At 38.1% G+C, this 14,409-nt stretch overlaps 1 protein-coding gene across 2 annotated transcripts in view; it reads left to right on the top strand.

Moving 5' to 3' along the window:
- Nucleotides 1-3,680: 3,680 nt before the first annotated feature.
- Nucleotides 3,681-14,409, top strand: part of LOC120099591 (endogenous retrovirus group K member 21 Env polyprotein-like) — a 40,939-nt gene continuing 30,210 nt past the window's right edge. Inside the window, exons 1-2 of one of the 2 annotated variants that reach the window (XR_010061954.1) lie at nucleotides 3,681-4,480; nucleotides 5,651-7,042. Coding sequence is in view for 1 of the 2 variants with exons in the window: in XM_039100664.2 (XP_038956592.2) it covers nucleotides 3,698-4,480; nucleotides 5,651-5,761 (894 nt within the window). In the remaining variant the exon portion in view is untranslated. Of the gene's footprint in view, nucleotides 4,481-5,650; nucleotides 7,467-14,409 lie in introns of those variants that run through there. The other variant, XM_039100664.2, reaches the window with a different exon arrangement.

Raw genomic sequence — 14,409 nt, 5'->3', positions numbered from 1 at the left:
GCTGAAACGCTCTTAAAGCAATTGGCATGGGAAAATGCTAGTTCACTATGCCAGGATCTTATAAGATCAGTGAGAAAAATGGGAAGTATACAGGACTATGTCAAAGCCTGCATAGATGCCTCCCCTGCAGTGGTACAGGGGATGGCCTATGCTGCTGCCATGAGAGGACAGAAGTACTCAGCCTTTGTTAAGCAAACATATGGAGGAAAAAATGCTAGGGGCAACTCTGGCCCCACTTGTTACTCATGTGGAGAAGTGGGACATTTAAAGAAAGATTGCAAAAGAGGTCAAGGGGAGGGCAAACGCCCCCCTCCTGGCCTGTACCCGCGCTGCAAGAAGGGCAGGCATTGGAAAAGTGAGTGTAGATCAAAGTATGACAAGGATGGAAATTTGATTACAGATAAAAAGGAGGAAGAAACAAAAAACTAGATGAGGGGCAGCCTCTCAGCCCCGTACAAAGAGAGGAAAATAAAGGTCAAACCTCGGAGTTAAACCCCTAGGCCATTCCATTCACTATTCATGACCTTCCGAGAGCTACACCCGGAAGCGCGGGTTTAGATCTCTCGTCCAAGGTCGATGTCATCATTTCTATGGAAGAAGGGACGGTTTCAGTCCCTACAGCAGTAAGGGGAATTCTACCAGAGGGAGTTACAGGGCTCCTTATAGGAAGAAGTTCCAACTATAAGAAGGGCCTAGAGGTCCTTCCAGGAGTCATAGATGCAGATTATCAAGGGGAAATAAAAATTATGGTTAAAGCAACCAAACATACAGTCATCATACACCAAGGAGAGCGTATTGCCCAGATATTACTCTTGCCATATTTAAAGCTGCCCAATCAAGTGCTCCAGTCAGAAAGAGAACTGGGAGAGTTTGGATCTACTGACCACATACATTGGGTCAAAGAAATCAAGGAAAGCAGGCCAATGCTCACTATTTATCTTAATGGTAGAAAGTTTGTAGGCATTCTTGACCCAGGGGCAGATAAGACATGCATTTCAGGAAAAGACTGGCCTTCTCATTGGGCCGTCCATCAAACAGAGAATTCCCTGCAGGGCTTAGGCATGGCCTCAGGAGTAGCAAGAAGCAGTGAGCCTCTGATTTGGGAACATGAGAACAAGACAGGTAGCATACAGCCTTATGTCATACCTACATTACCATTTACTCTCTGGGGAAGAGACATTATGAAAGACATGGATGTAAAATTGGTCACAGCAGAACAGGATTTTTGATGGGGGCCATTGAGGGCAACCTGTTCGCAGATCAAATATCGTGGAGATCTGACCAGCCTGTATGGCTCAATCAATGGCCCCTGAAAGAAGAAAAATTACAGGCTTTACAGGAATTAGTCCAGGAACAATTGAGGCTAGGACACATAGAGGAAACCAATAGCCCATGGAACACTCCGGTGTTTGTTATAAAGAAGAAATCAGGTAAATGGAGATTACTACAAGACCTAAGGGCAATTAATAGCACCATGCATGACATGGGGGCCCTCCAGCCTGGACTGCCATCCCCGGTGGCAGTCCCCAAGAACTGGGAGGTAATAATTATAGATCTACAAGATTGTTTCTTTAATATAAAGTTGCATCCTAAAGATTGTAAGAGATTTGTCTTTAGTGTTCCTTCTTCAAATTACCAACGACCCTATCAACGATATCAGTGGAAAGTACTCCCCTAGGGGATGAAAAATAGTCCCACATTATGTCAAAAATTTGTGGATAAGGCCATTTCTTCCGTCTGGAAAAACTATAAAAATTCATATATGATTAATTATATGGATGATATATTGATAGCCCACCCTCAGAGGGCCATAGTGGACCACCAATTAATTGACCTTGTAAATGCTTTGGAGGAATTGGGCTTGATTGTCTCTGAGGAGAAAATTCAGAAATATGATAATTTGAAGTATTTAGTTACCAATATTAGAGGTAATAATATAACATATCAGAAATTACAGATAAGACATGATAGACTAAGAACGTTGAATGATTTTCAAAAGCTTTTGGGTAATATTAATTGGATCAGACCCTATTTGAAAATAACTACTGGAGAGTTGAAATCATTATTTGAGATACTTAATGGAGATCCTAACCCCATATCTACCAGACAATTGACTATTGAGGCCTGTGAGGCATTAAACAAAGTAAATGAAAAATTGACTCTAGCAAGTGTCCAACGCTTGGATCCTGCTGAAGAGTGGTCCTTGTGCATTCTAAAAACTAATTATACCCCCACAGCCTGCCTGTGGCAGAATGGGATATTGGAATGGATTCATTTACCTCATATTTCGCATAAAGTTTTGGTTTCTTATGATACCCTATGCACTCAATTGATTATCAAGGGAAGACACAGGTCTAAGGAATTATTTGGAAGAGATGTACATAATATTGTCATCCCATATAATAAAGGTGAACTGGAACAATTATTACAAGAAAATGATGAATGGATCATATCCTTAATTGGCTTTACAGGGAAAATATTTTTCCATTTACCTCAGGACCCAGTTTTAACTTTTGTATTAGAAAATGAGGAGATTTTCCCTAGAGGATATTCTAAAACTCCATTAGAAGATGGAATCAATATATTCACTGATGGGTCCTCAAATGGACGATCAGTGGTGTGTATACAAAATAGGGACCCCGTTATTAAGAAGAATGCAGGGTATTCAGCTCAACAGGCTGAAATTGAAGCAGTCTTAATAGCTTTTAGAGAAGTGAAAGAGGCTTTCAACCTTTACACAGACTCCAAATATATATTTAACTTGTTTCCGGAAATAGAAATGGCAGTCCTGTCGCCGAGAACCAAGATTTATCTCAAATTAAAACAGTTACAAGAATCTATTCAGCAGAGACAAAATAAATATTTTATAGGGCACGTGAGGGGCCACTCGGGGCTTCCAGGTCCTATAGCCCATGGAAATGCTTTAGCAGATTCACTAACAAAAATCATGCAGGCTGTAGAGACAGCTAAGAAGAGTCATGATCTACATCATCAGAATGCTGCTGCACTTAGATATCATTTTCAAGTTACACGTGAACAGGCACGAGAAATAATTAAATCTTGTCCTCATTGTCCAGATTGGGGGCATGCATTAAAGATGGGAGTTAATCCACGAGGATTAAAACCTCGCATTTTATGGCAAATGGATGTGACTCACATAACAGAGTTTGGAAAATTGAGTTATGTCCATGTCACAGTGGATACCTACTCACACATGGTGTTTGCCTCTGCCAGAACGGGAGAGGCAGTGAAAGATGTAATACAACACCTGGTGCAGAGTTTCTCTTACATGGGTATCCCGAAGAAAATAAAGACTGACAATGCACCTGCCTATGTGGCAAAAACCTTAGAGCATTTTTATCAACAGTGGAACATAGCCCATGTCACAGGAATTCCATACAATCCACAAGGGAAAGCCATTGTGGAATGTATGCATCAGAATATTAAAGCACAGATTCAAAAGTTAAGGTCAACAGGTAAGTATACAACTCCCCATCATTTGCTTAGCCATTCCCTATTCGTTTGAATAATGTAAATACAGATAACCAGGGGCTTACAGCCGCCGAAAGACATTGAACAGAGAAGGAGAGTGCTCCTAAACCCCTGGTCAGATGGAAAGACCAATTAACTGGCCTATGGAAGGGGCCAGATGTGTTAATTGCCTCTGGACGAGGCTATGCTTGTGTTTTCCCACAGAATGCCGAATCACCAATTTGGGTCCCAGACAGACTCATCAGGCCAGCCAAAGGAAACGGACATCCGTCCCCCACGCCGCAAGAGGCCGAACCGCCGGATAATGCGGAACCTGGCCAAAAAGATCAAGGCGACTCGCCTAGAGCCAAAAATAAAACCACGCCAGACGCCGACGTGGACGCAACTTAAAACCCTGACAGCTCAGGCAAAGGAAGTATTGAAGGCTGCACATGCCCCGGAAACGGCAACCTTGCTGTTTGTGGCTATGCTTGCAGTCATGAGTGCGCCCACCGCTTTAGGGGAAAGTTATTGGGCTTACTTACCAAAGCCACCCATATTACATCCTGTAGGGTGGGAGGTGTCGGATCACATCAAGGTTTTAACCAATCAAACATTAGTGATAGGGGGATCGCCTGACTTTCACCTTCTAAAGAACAGCTCGGGTTATGTAGATTTTGAGGGAAAGTCCGATTCTCTGCCCATTTGCTTCTCTTTCTCCCCTTCAGTGCCAGTGGGCTGTTTTCAAGTAGGAAAAAGTGTGTTTAACACAGATACCCCCACCTTGGACAATACCAAACCAGATGGAAAGGGCAATGGGCGGCGTATGTGGGAATTGTGGATGACCACCATGTGTGATAAAGAAGAAAAAAGTCAACATTATACCACAGCAAAGAATCTTCCGCCGCGCTACCCCCATTGCAGAGCAGCATTTAAAAAGGACGCCCTTTGGGAGGGAGATGAGAATGCTTTCCCGCGCTGGCTTCCATGTGCCTTCCCTGACAATGGGGTAAGATTCTCTACCTTAGGCGCTGCTGGACTTCTCTGGGACTTCTCCATGTCCTCATCTGATAAAGATCAGAATAATTATCTCTCCACCAACTCAAAACTTTATGGGAACTACGTGCCTCCAGTTGGAAAACCGATCAAAAGATGGTATGATGCGGGGTGGGTAGAACCGACATGGTTCTGGGAGCCACTCCACACGGACCTCCCTGATAGACAGAACAAACCACTGATAGAACATCCAGAACTGTTCCGACTGGTTGCTTCTAGTGAGAAACTTTTGCTGAAGAAACCAGGAGCTGCTGATTATGATGCTGTTTCAGTTTCTGCTTGTGTTACCTATCCCTATGCAATATTAGTAGGATTTCCACAATTGATTAGCATAGATAAGGTTGAATCTATTTTTAGTATTAAGTGTACACCATGCAAGCTGACTAATTGCATTGATTCCACTGTATCTGGATCTGTTATATTGATTGTCAGGAGACCTCCTTATGTTTTGTTACCAGTAGACTTGGGAGATGAGCCATGGTTTGATGATTCTGCCATCCAGACTATTAGGTATGCTACGGGTTTGATTAGGGCAAAAAGATTTGTAGCAGCCTTAATTCTAGGTATACCCGCTTTGATATCTATTGTTACTTCTTTTGCTGTTTCTACTACTGCTTTGGTTAAGGAAATGCAGACTGCCACTTTTGTTAATGATCTCCATAAGAATGTTACCCTTGCATTATCAGAACAGAAGATTATAGATTTGAAATTAGAAACTAGATTAAATGCCCTAGAAGAGGTAGTATTAGAATTAGGACAAGATGTTGTAAACATTAAGACTAGGATGGCCACACGCTGTCATGCTAATTATGATTTTATTTGTGTTACTCCTTTACCTTATAATGCTACAGAAAATGGGAAAGGACCAAATCACATTTGCTAGGCATATGGGATGATGATAACATTTCTTATAATATTCAGGAATTGACGTCCTTAATCACAGAAATGAATAAGCAACATGTAGATGCAGTGGACCTCTCTGGATTGGCAAGATCCTTTGCGGATGGAGTTAAATCATTAAATCCAATCGATTGGACACAATATTTTATTTTTATTGGAGTTGGGATTTTACTACTTGTTGTTGTACTAATGATCTTCCCAATTGTATTCCGATGCTTTGCAGATTCCATTGCCCAGGTTCAAGCAGATCTCAATTTGGTGCTTTTTGAAAAAAAAAAAAAGGAGGAACTGCCATGCCTGCAGCAGAGATAACCGAGCTCCGGGGCAGACATGACGACTGAGTGGGAGCCGGTTCGAGGGCTCGCACCACACGTGGTTAAGCCCCCTGCTTGCATGCGGCGGACTCCAAGAAGATGTGCACCTGGACTTGCCCCCTACTGCAAACTTGGCTCTGGGCTGATGGGCATCTGGGTCATGGGAAAGATCGTTGTCGGCACTTATTTCTTTATTTTTCTTTGTTTGATTCTGAATATGATCTTGGCAAGACAGAGATTCCTTTAATAATAGGACAGAAGGTCGTGATCTATTTTTGATCACTAATACCACAAGCTTTCCTGCTTCCTCTTTACAGCAGACAGAGCCTCTGATGACAGGGACTCCAAGGTTGCAGATTATGTCTTCTCTTATAGATAAGGAAAGATAAGATTTAGCAAAGAATTATACTTATAAGGATAGTGATGCTTCTTCTATTAGGGTGTTGGTAGAACTGTTGAGAAATGATTCCTTGAACTTTGGGTTGGCTATGAATATTTTACAGAGTATAGAAACAGGTAGTGGCAACCAGGTACTTACAGGGGACCATATGTGCATCGACCAACGGATGCTCCATTACCATATACTGGAGAATATGATTTGAATTTTGATAGGTGGGTTATTAAGGATGGATATAGGGTCAGGTATTTGTCACTGCCTTGGTAAGAAAGATTGGCAAGAGCCCGTCCTCCTTGGTGTGTGCTCTCAGAAGAAGAGACATGGGAGGTAAGGTCACAGATCATCAGATACTTTAGACAGGGATCAGGCATGCAATATTATTGCCCCGAGCCTTGGATGTACAACTACAGGACTAACAAAGATGGGATCAAAGGGTCAACTAGAGCGATAGAACTAGGTGCAGAGACCTGATGGCGTAAGATATGCCAGACTTGCGGTCCCCTGAAACTTCCTCCTTGATGTGACAAACGGAAAACTAGACTAGGTTGGCTGACTGCAGCTCGTCTGAAAAAAAAAAAAAAAAAAAAAAGCAAGCTATACCTTTTTGCAGAAAAATCAAATGTCCTTGGCCATGGTCCAAGATTGTTATGCAATGAAAATTGTGTATAAATGTCTGATGCTCTCTCAGTAAAGTTGCAACAGCTGACCACACTCTCTCTGTGTCTGTGTCTCTGTTCGCCATCCCGTCTCCGCTCCACGCGTGTCCTCAACAGGGGTCCCCCCGCGGATACTTGGAACCTCCAAGATTGCCGACCGCGGCAAAGCAGCACCTTTCCTTTCTGCTCACGTGAAGTATCCCTTCCTCGAAAAACTCCAATTTCGGAAATAACACAGAAGAGTTATGGTATGTATGTCACTCACTTCCCATTTGTTTTTAACGCTGTCTCCGAAGTCAGGAAATACAAACATTTCAAATTTCCAAGAAGAAAAATGCATCCCCAGGTATTAGGATGTCCTGAGGACCAAGTGACAAACTGAAATATGTGAGGGCAGAGAAGGTGGAGATAGTGTCACTCAACAGAGCAGAAATGTGACTGCCCGAGTTAAGAAGGGATAAGGCAACCATGACAGGAAATCCAGGTCTCATAACATTAAACTTATTTACATTATTCTATCAATACTTAGTTCAAATCACTTTCCAGCTCAATCTTCATTTTGAATGAAGCTGATTTATCCTGCAATATGTCTGTTCCACCTTCTCTTCCTAGGATTGGCTTTCATCATGGGAATAATAGATGATTATGGCTGCATAGGTGACATTACTATTTATATATATCACTCCCTTTATGTACTATATGTGTAGTAACATTTTATGAATTTCATTTGGATAAAGTATAAATGTTTGAGCATATATATATATATATATATAATGATTGAGCATATATATATATGGTTTAAACGTCTATTGACATTATTTAGAAAATATCAGGTATCCATTCTCTGTAAATAATTGCTTCTCTCATACGATAAAGAAAAAATAAAATTTTATTTCAGTCAAAATAATTCTCTATAATTTTAATATCTAAAGATATAGAAGAACATTAAGATAATGTGGAATATTAAATCAGTTGAACTGCATGTAAATTTATTTATGAATAATGAGAATCATTGATATGTTTCTGAAACATAATATAGGAACAAAAACCATAACATTGAATAAATAGTGGTAGAAGAACAGGGTCATTTTTTAAAATGTAGCTTACCTTCAGATCCACTGCTTTCTTTAATTTAGTAAAAATTCAATTTAAATACTCTTCTTCAGTATTTTTCTTCCTGTCATTGACTCTACCTTCAAAGCTCTATCCCACAACTAGCATAATTGTTAAATTTAAAACTAAGAATTTTGCAGGTGTCAATCACTTTCTGCATTTCCTTATTTGTGGTTTATTCTGTTCCCAATGGCCATGTTGTGTTGAAGTCATGAAGAACTTCTGGCTCATTTGATGAAAATTTTCTCAAAGCATATATTATTCATAGTTGTAAAATGCTGTGCATATGTTTAATGTACTGGATATTATAGTTAAAAATCATCTGGATAAGGAATTTTTGCATGAATATCATAACACATTAAAATACTAAAGAGAAAACGTACAAGCGTTAGATATTTATTATATATTTTTACACTTCAAGAGTTTGTAACTTTACAAAATATGAGCAAATCACTTCTTTCTGTGAAATTCACATTCATGAGCTATTATATTCTAATCAAAATTCTGTATCACCTCCCATAAAGTTGGATTAAATGCTAATTGTAATCCCAAATGTTTTGTGGTAAGTAAAGGAGCTAATTATTTGTCTGCATGTACTAAACAAGCATGTAATGTAAGCATAGATTTGCTTTTAATGAAATAAGAACTACCAGATATAACGTGAAAAAATACATCTATTAAAGTAATTTTTTTAATATAACAGCTATTAATTAATGGTCTGAGTAATGGCTTAAATCACCAAACCTTAAAGAGTAGATAGCAATTTCTAGTGAGTTACAGGTTCTCTCAAGCATCTTCAAGTAAATCGATCTAAAATATATTCCTTTAAAATTCTCCTAAATACACTTATCGTGAAATATTCCACATCACAGTAAATAACTCCAACATATTTTCATTTGCTCAAAACAAGACATTGTCTTTCTTTTCTTCCTGCCCTCCCCATAATCAGTCTACTAACAAACACATAAATTTCCAATGTAGCTCTCTGATATGAATGTTTTTCATTATCACTGACACTACTTCCAGATTGACTTCAAAAACATCCTTCAAATCATTCTCTGTATCATTTCATAATACGTAAGTAAACTGAGTCCCTTCCTATATATATAGTGAGGTAAACAAACTTATTTAAAACTCTTCAATGATTTCTAAGACATTTTCAATTAATAAAAATTTATATCTCTTTTATTGTTTCTGTAAGCCCATATTGACATTTGCCTAAGCTTCAGCTTTATTTGGTCCTCTCTTCCATCACTTAATCTATACAAAATACTTTCTCATTTATTTTATGTATATGTCAAGCTTTTTACTTTTATGGACCTTATATTTATTGCAATACTGCCCGAAATATAGTTCAATTATTTTTCATCTAATTTAACTTAACTGTCACTTCCTTAGGACAATCTCCATGACCTTATTTCTAAGATAGATTCTTCAATTATTTGCATACAATCAACTCCAATACACTGATTTATGCATTCACCTCCGTCTTTTTTCTTATATCTTAACGCAATTTTTATAAAAGAAAGCTCAAAATACTTTTTATTCATTCATAATCTATACCACTATTATCGAGCATGGTACACTATTGGAGACTTATTATTTATTTCATGATTCACTATGTTGTAAAAATAAACTTTATACTATTCTTTGTTTTAAAGAATATGCATTCCATGCATTGGTTAAAACATCATGAAGTAATTATGTGAGTTCATAAATATATTACAATTCAATGACCTAGATGAAATTGCCTAAACATTTTTATTTGTCAACGATAGTCTATTTCATATTCAACAGCAATTCTTTGTTGACTGAGCAATTATCTCAGCTAGGAATACATTTGACCTGAAAGAATAAGATACCTAATTTTAATTCATAGCACACATGTAAAAATTCCAGGTGCCATTCATTTGTGGTCCCATCTCTGAAGATATAAAGAGATGATGATTCCTAGGGGCTTACTGGTCACGGAGTCAAATTTCATTTCTGAGCTGTTTCAGTGAAAAATTAAATACCAAGAGGACCCAAAACTATGTTTCCAGAGCTGAACCTGTACCTCATCTCTATGTCCCCAGATCACACCAGGAAATGGCTGTACTTTCAGGAGTGCTGACACACTCAAGAGCACAGGAGAGACTACCACTTCTCAGAGGGAACTGCCCGGAGCCCTCAGAACTGAGGAACAGAGGGGCAGTCTGTTACAGGATACTTTTTGTTTCTATCTATTCCTTGTAGCTGAACCTGATCCACAGTTCTTGGCACACAAGATCCTTCAGGAGAGAGCTAGTCTCCCTGGAGTGCTGACATACAGGCTTACTGGAGGATCAATGCATTGTCAGTGACAGTAAAACCAGTTAAACCCAGAGATAATGAGATTGTGAGAGGCAAGTATAATAGCCTAAGCAACATAAACCAAGGCTACATGCCATCATCAGAACCCAGTTCTCACACCAACACAAGGCTAGAATACCCTCAACACAACAGAAAAGAAAAAGAAATGTTTGTGTTTCAAATCACTTAACATGATGATGTTAAAGGATTTTAAGAAGGACATAAATCAAGGAAATACAGGTCATGATGTAAAGAGATAGAAGCCCTTATACAGGAAACACAAAAATCCCTTAAATAATTACAGGAGACCATAACCAAACAGGTGGAGGAATTGAACAATCCATCAGGACATAAAGATTTAAACAGAAACAACAACAACAACAATAACAACAAAAACACACAAAGAGAGACACTCTAGATATGGAAAACCTGGGAAAGAGTTTAGGAGTCAAGAATGCAAGCATCAAACAACAGTATATAAAATATAGAAAAGACTCTCAGGGGCAGAAGGTATCATAGAAACATTGACACAACTGTCAAAACATGAAAAACTCAAAAAAACTCCTAAACCAAAACATCCCAGATAGCCCAGACAAAATGAGAAGATAAAATCTAAGGATTATAGGTATAGAAGAGAATGAAGACTCCCAATTTGACGGGCCAGTAAATATCTTCAACAAAATTATACTAAAAATGTTCCCTAACCTAAAGAAAGAGACAATCTTAAATATATGAAAAGAATAAAGTGCTACTAAAATTTGGACCGGAAAAGAAATATCTCCCATCACATAATAGTCAAAATATAAAGTGCACAAATAAAAGAAAAAAAATATTAAAAGCAGTAAGGGAAAAAGGTCGAGTAACATAAAAAGGCAGACCTATCAGAAATCCACCAGACTTCATAAGAGACACTTCTACAGTTAGCAAATCCAGAGCATATATCACACAGTTCGTAAAAGAACAAAAATGTCACCCCTGCTACTATAAAAACCCTCAACTACATAGATGGAGATATCAAGGTATGCCACGACAATAGCAAATTTACAAAATATATTTCCACAAATCCACTCCTTCAAAAGATAATAGATCTAAAATCCCAGCACAGGGAGGGAAACAACACCCCACACAAAGCAAGAAAATAATCTACTTTGAAAAAAATCATAAAAGAAGTTAAAGAAGATAGCTACAGAAACATAATTTGACATCTAACAAAAAATTAATAAAAAAAGGAAAAATTGGTCTCAAATATCACTAAACATCAAATTACTCAATTCTACATAAAAAGACACACACTAACTGACTGTGTGTGTGTGTATGTGTGTGTGTGTATATATATATATATATATATATATATATATATATATATATATATATATATGACCCATAATTTTGCTGCATAAAGTAAACACAATTCAATGACAAAGACAAGTACTTCCTCAGAGTGAAATAGGGGGAAAACAATTTCCCAGCAAATATTCCCAAGAAAGAAACTGGCGAAAACATTCTAATATCAAATGAAAGGGACTTTCAAGCAAAAGTAATGAAAAAGGGCAATGAAGGAAATTTCATACTCATCAAATGAAAAATATACCAAGAAAAACTCAATACTGTTTAACTATGCTGCAAATTGAAGGGCATATACATTCATCAAAGAAACTTTACTAAAGCTCAAAGCATACATTATACCATATACAATAATAGTTTGAGACTTCAATACCCCACTCTTATAAATGGACAGAACATGGAAAGAGAAACTAAGCAAAGACACAAAGAAACTAACAAGGTATGAACCAAATATATTTAACAAGTATCAATACAACATTTCATCCTAAAACAAATAATACACCTCCTTGTCATGGGACAGCCCTAAGCTTTATCTTCTTTCTCCTGTAGGTTCTTCCTGAGGCAGTTGAGGAGGAAGAGTGTTAGCGTAGGTTAAGACTTTGTCTTATGAGATATGTGGTAAGATTTTGTCTTACAAGATATTTCAGGTCGCTATATAATAATAAGATCACTTATCTAACTCTAAGTTACTATGTAACTGTATCTGATTTACTTATATATGTCTAAGTCACTATGCTTTCTACTGTAACTGGTCTGCCTTCTGAGACCAGAAACTGCAGTCTCTGGCACTTACCACCTCATTCTAAAACAGCAGGAGATAAAGTAGAGGATTACTTGCTGGAGTCTTTTCCCTTTTGTCCTTATGCTTCTTGCTTAACAGGCTAGGGAGAAGCTTGGTGCAATAAACGACATTAAACAATGAGAAGTGCATAGCAATTACAGAAGTAAAAACTTTTACATAGTCAAATATGCATAAACATATAATTTCACACCTGGATTCAATAAATGCGCATTCATACATTACCACTCATTTCAGTTGGGCCCAACTTACATGCAATCTCACAATTACATTCTTACACACACACACACACACACACACACACACACACACACACACATGCATACATTCTCATAATTACATACTTACGCAGATATCCATACTTACATATGCATAAGGAGCAAAAGACCAAGGACCAGTGCAGAATGATGAACTCCAATAACTATTACAGAGAGAAAGAAATCGCTTCTACACTTTTAATGCTAAGTGAATTAAACCCAAGTTTGTAAAAGAAAAGGCTTGTTCCTTTTAACAAGACTAAGCCTGCATTGCTATTAAGAAATGACCTTTTCTGTCCCATGGTAAGTAGAAACCTGCCTGCACCTTCTGTTCTTTCCAGCTTCTTTTTTCCTCTTTTCCTCTGCATTCTGCAGATTGTTCTCTTATGTTACATATGTTTTTCATCTCTACATTTCTTCTCAGCCCAGACCTTTTTGCCTCAGTTCTAGTAAGCTCAGTTCTCCTTAGCTCAAAGCTGACATTTCAGCTCGGCCCATCCTCAGCTCAGTCCATCTGTCTCTGTCCTTCCAGTTCAGTCCTTCTCTCTCAGTCCTTCAGTGTGTCTTTTATTTGTCCTCAGAACTTAAATATCTTTCAGAATACATGATCACGTGTTACAAAGTTCATCACTAGCTCATATGAAAGATCAAAGCATAAATTGAAATACAAGTTTGCAACAAAGAATGTTTACATGAATCTCCATCCGGAGTAATTATCTGGCTAAACATTAATCACCAGTGTCAGCTCCACAGGCTCCCTGAAGATCCAAAACCATAGTTGATAGAGAAGTTACATATAGATAAACCCAGTCATCATCTTATCGTCTGTCCTTGCACCTGTAACAAATCGTTTGTTCTCTTTTTATGACTCTTGATAACTGGTTTGCAACCTCTTGGAATGTGTTCTGAGTAGGAGAAAGTCTGTGTTCTATCTCAGGACAATTAACTGGTGACACCGAGGAGACTGGCAGAGTTGTCATTGCAATTTTGACTATTAGAAAGAGACCTCTAGCAGACCCACTATAAAAGAGCTTAATAACCATTGACATATTTTTACGACTTTTGGTAGGATCATTATTAAGACTAAAGAATTCATCTACTTTTCTGTATAGCATCACTACGGGACAGTACAACTTCATAGGCCAGCAGAGATCTGCTCCAAAGGGGTGTGCTGTTACTCAATGATTGTTATATATGTCTAATAATAACAACAGGAATAGCACTTTAATAGCAGGAAACTTTCCCAAAATGAATCCCTTGTAGCCTTTCTTAATAAGGGTGAACCAGTTGTGGATTATAAAATAATCCGAGGCTGTCCATTTCAGGATGATGGCCTGGTAATTATTAGCTTCTCTTGTAATGGGTCCTGACACTTTCTTCTCAGTCTCACATGGTACCTTCTCCAAAATTGACAATATGATCCATCACAAAACAGGCCTCAGCAGATAAAAGTGGATTGAATTAATCCCATGCATCCAATGAGATCACTACAGACTAAGAATGGTCTTCAATAACAACAAGAACATCCAAAGACCCACATATACATGGTAGCTGAAGAATGATTTACTCGATGAGAACTTGTTCAAGGAAGAAATAAAGAAAAAAATTAAAGACGTTTTAGAATTTAATGAAAAAGAAGGCATAACTTGGAAACACATAAAAGCAATACTAAGAAGAGAGCTCATAGCTCTGAGAGCCTCCACAAAGAAACACGAGCTATGACACACTAGCAATTTGACAGAACACCTGAAATCTCAGAAACAATAAAAAT

Source organism: Rattus norvegicus, chromosome Y (assembly GCF_036323735.1).
Source record: "Rattus norvegicus strain BN/NHsdMcwi chromosome Y, GRCr8, whole genome shotgun sequence".
NCBI lineage: Eukaryota > Metazoa > Chordata > Mammalia > Rodentia > Muridae > Rattus > Rattus norvegicus.
The sequence above is the reverse complement of the archived record's forward strand: the minus strand, read 5'-3'. Positions and strand labels throughout refer to the sequence as shown.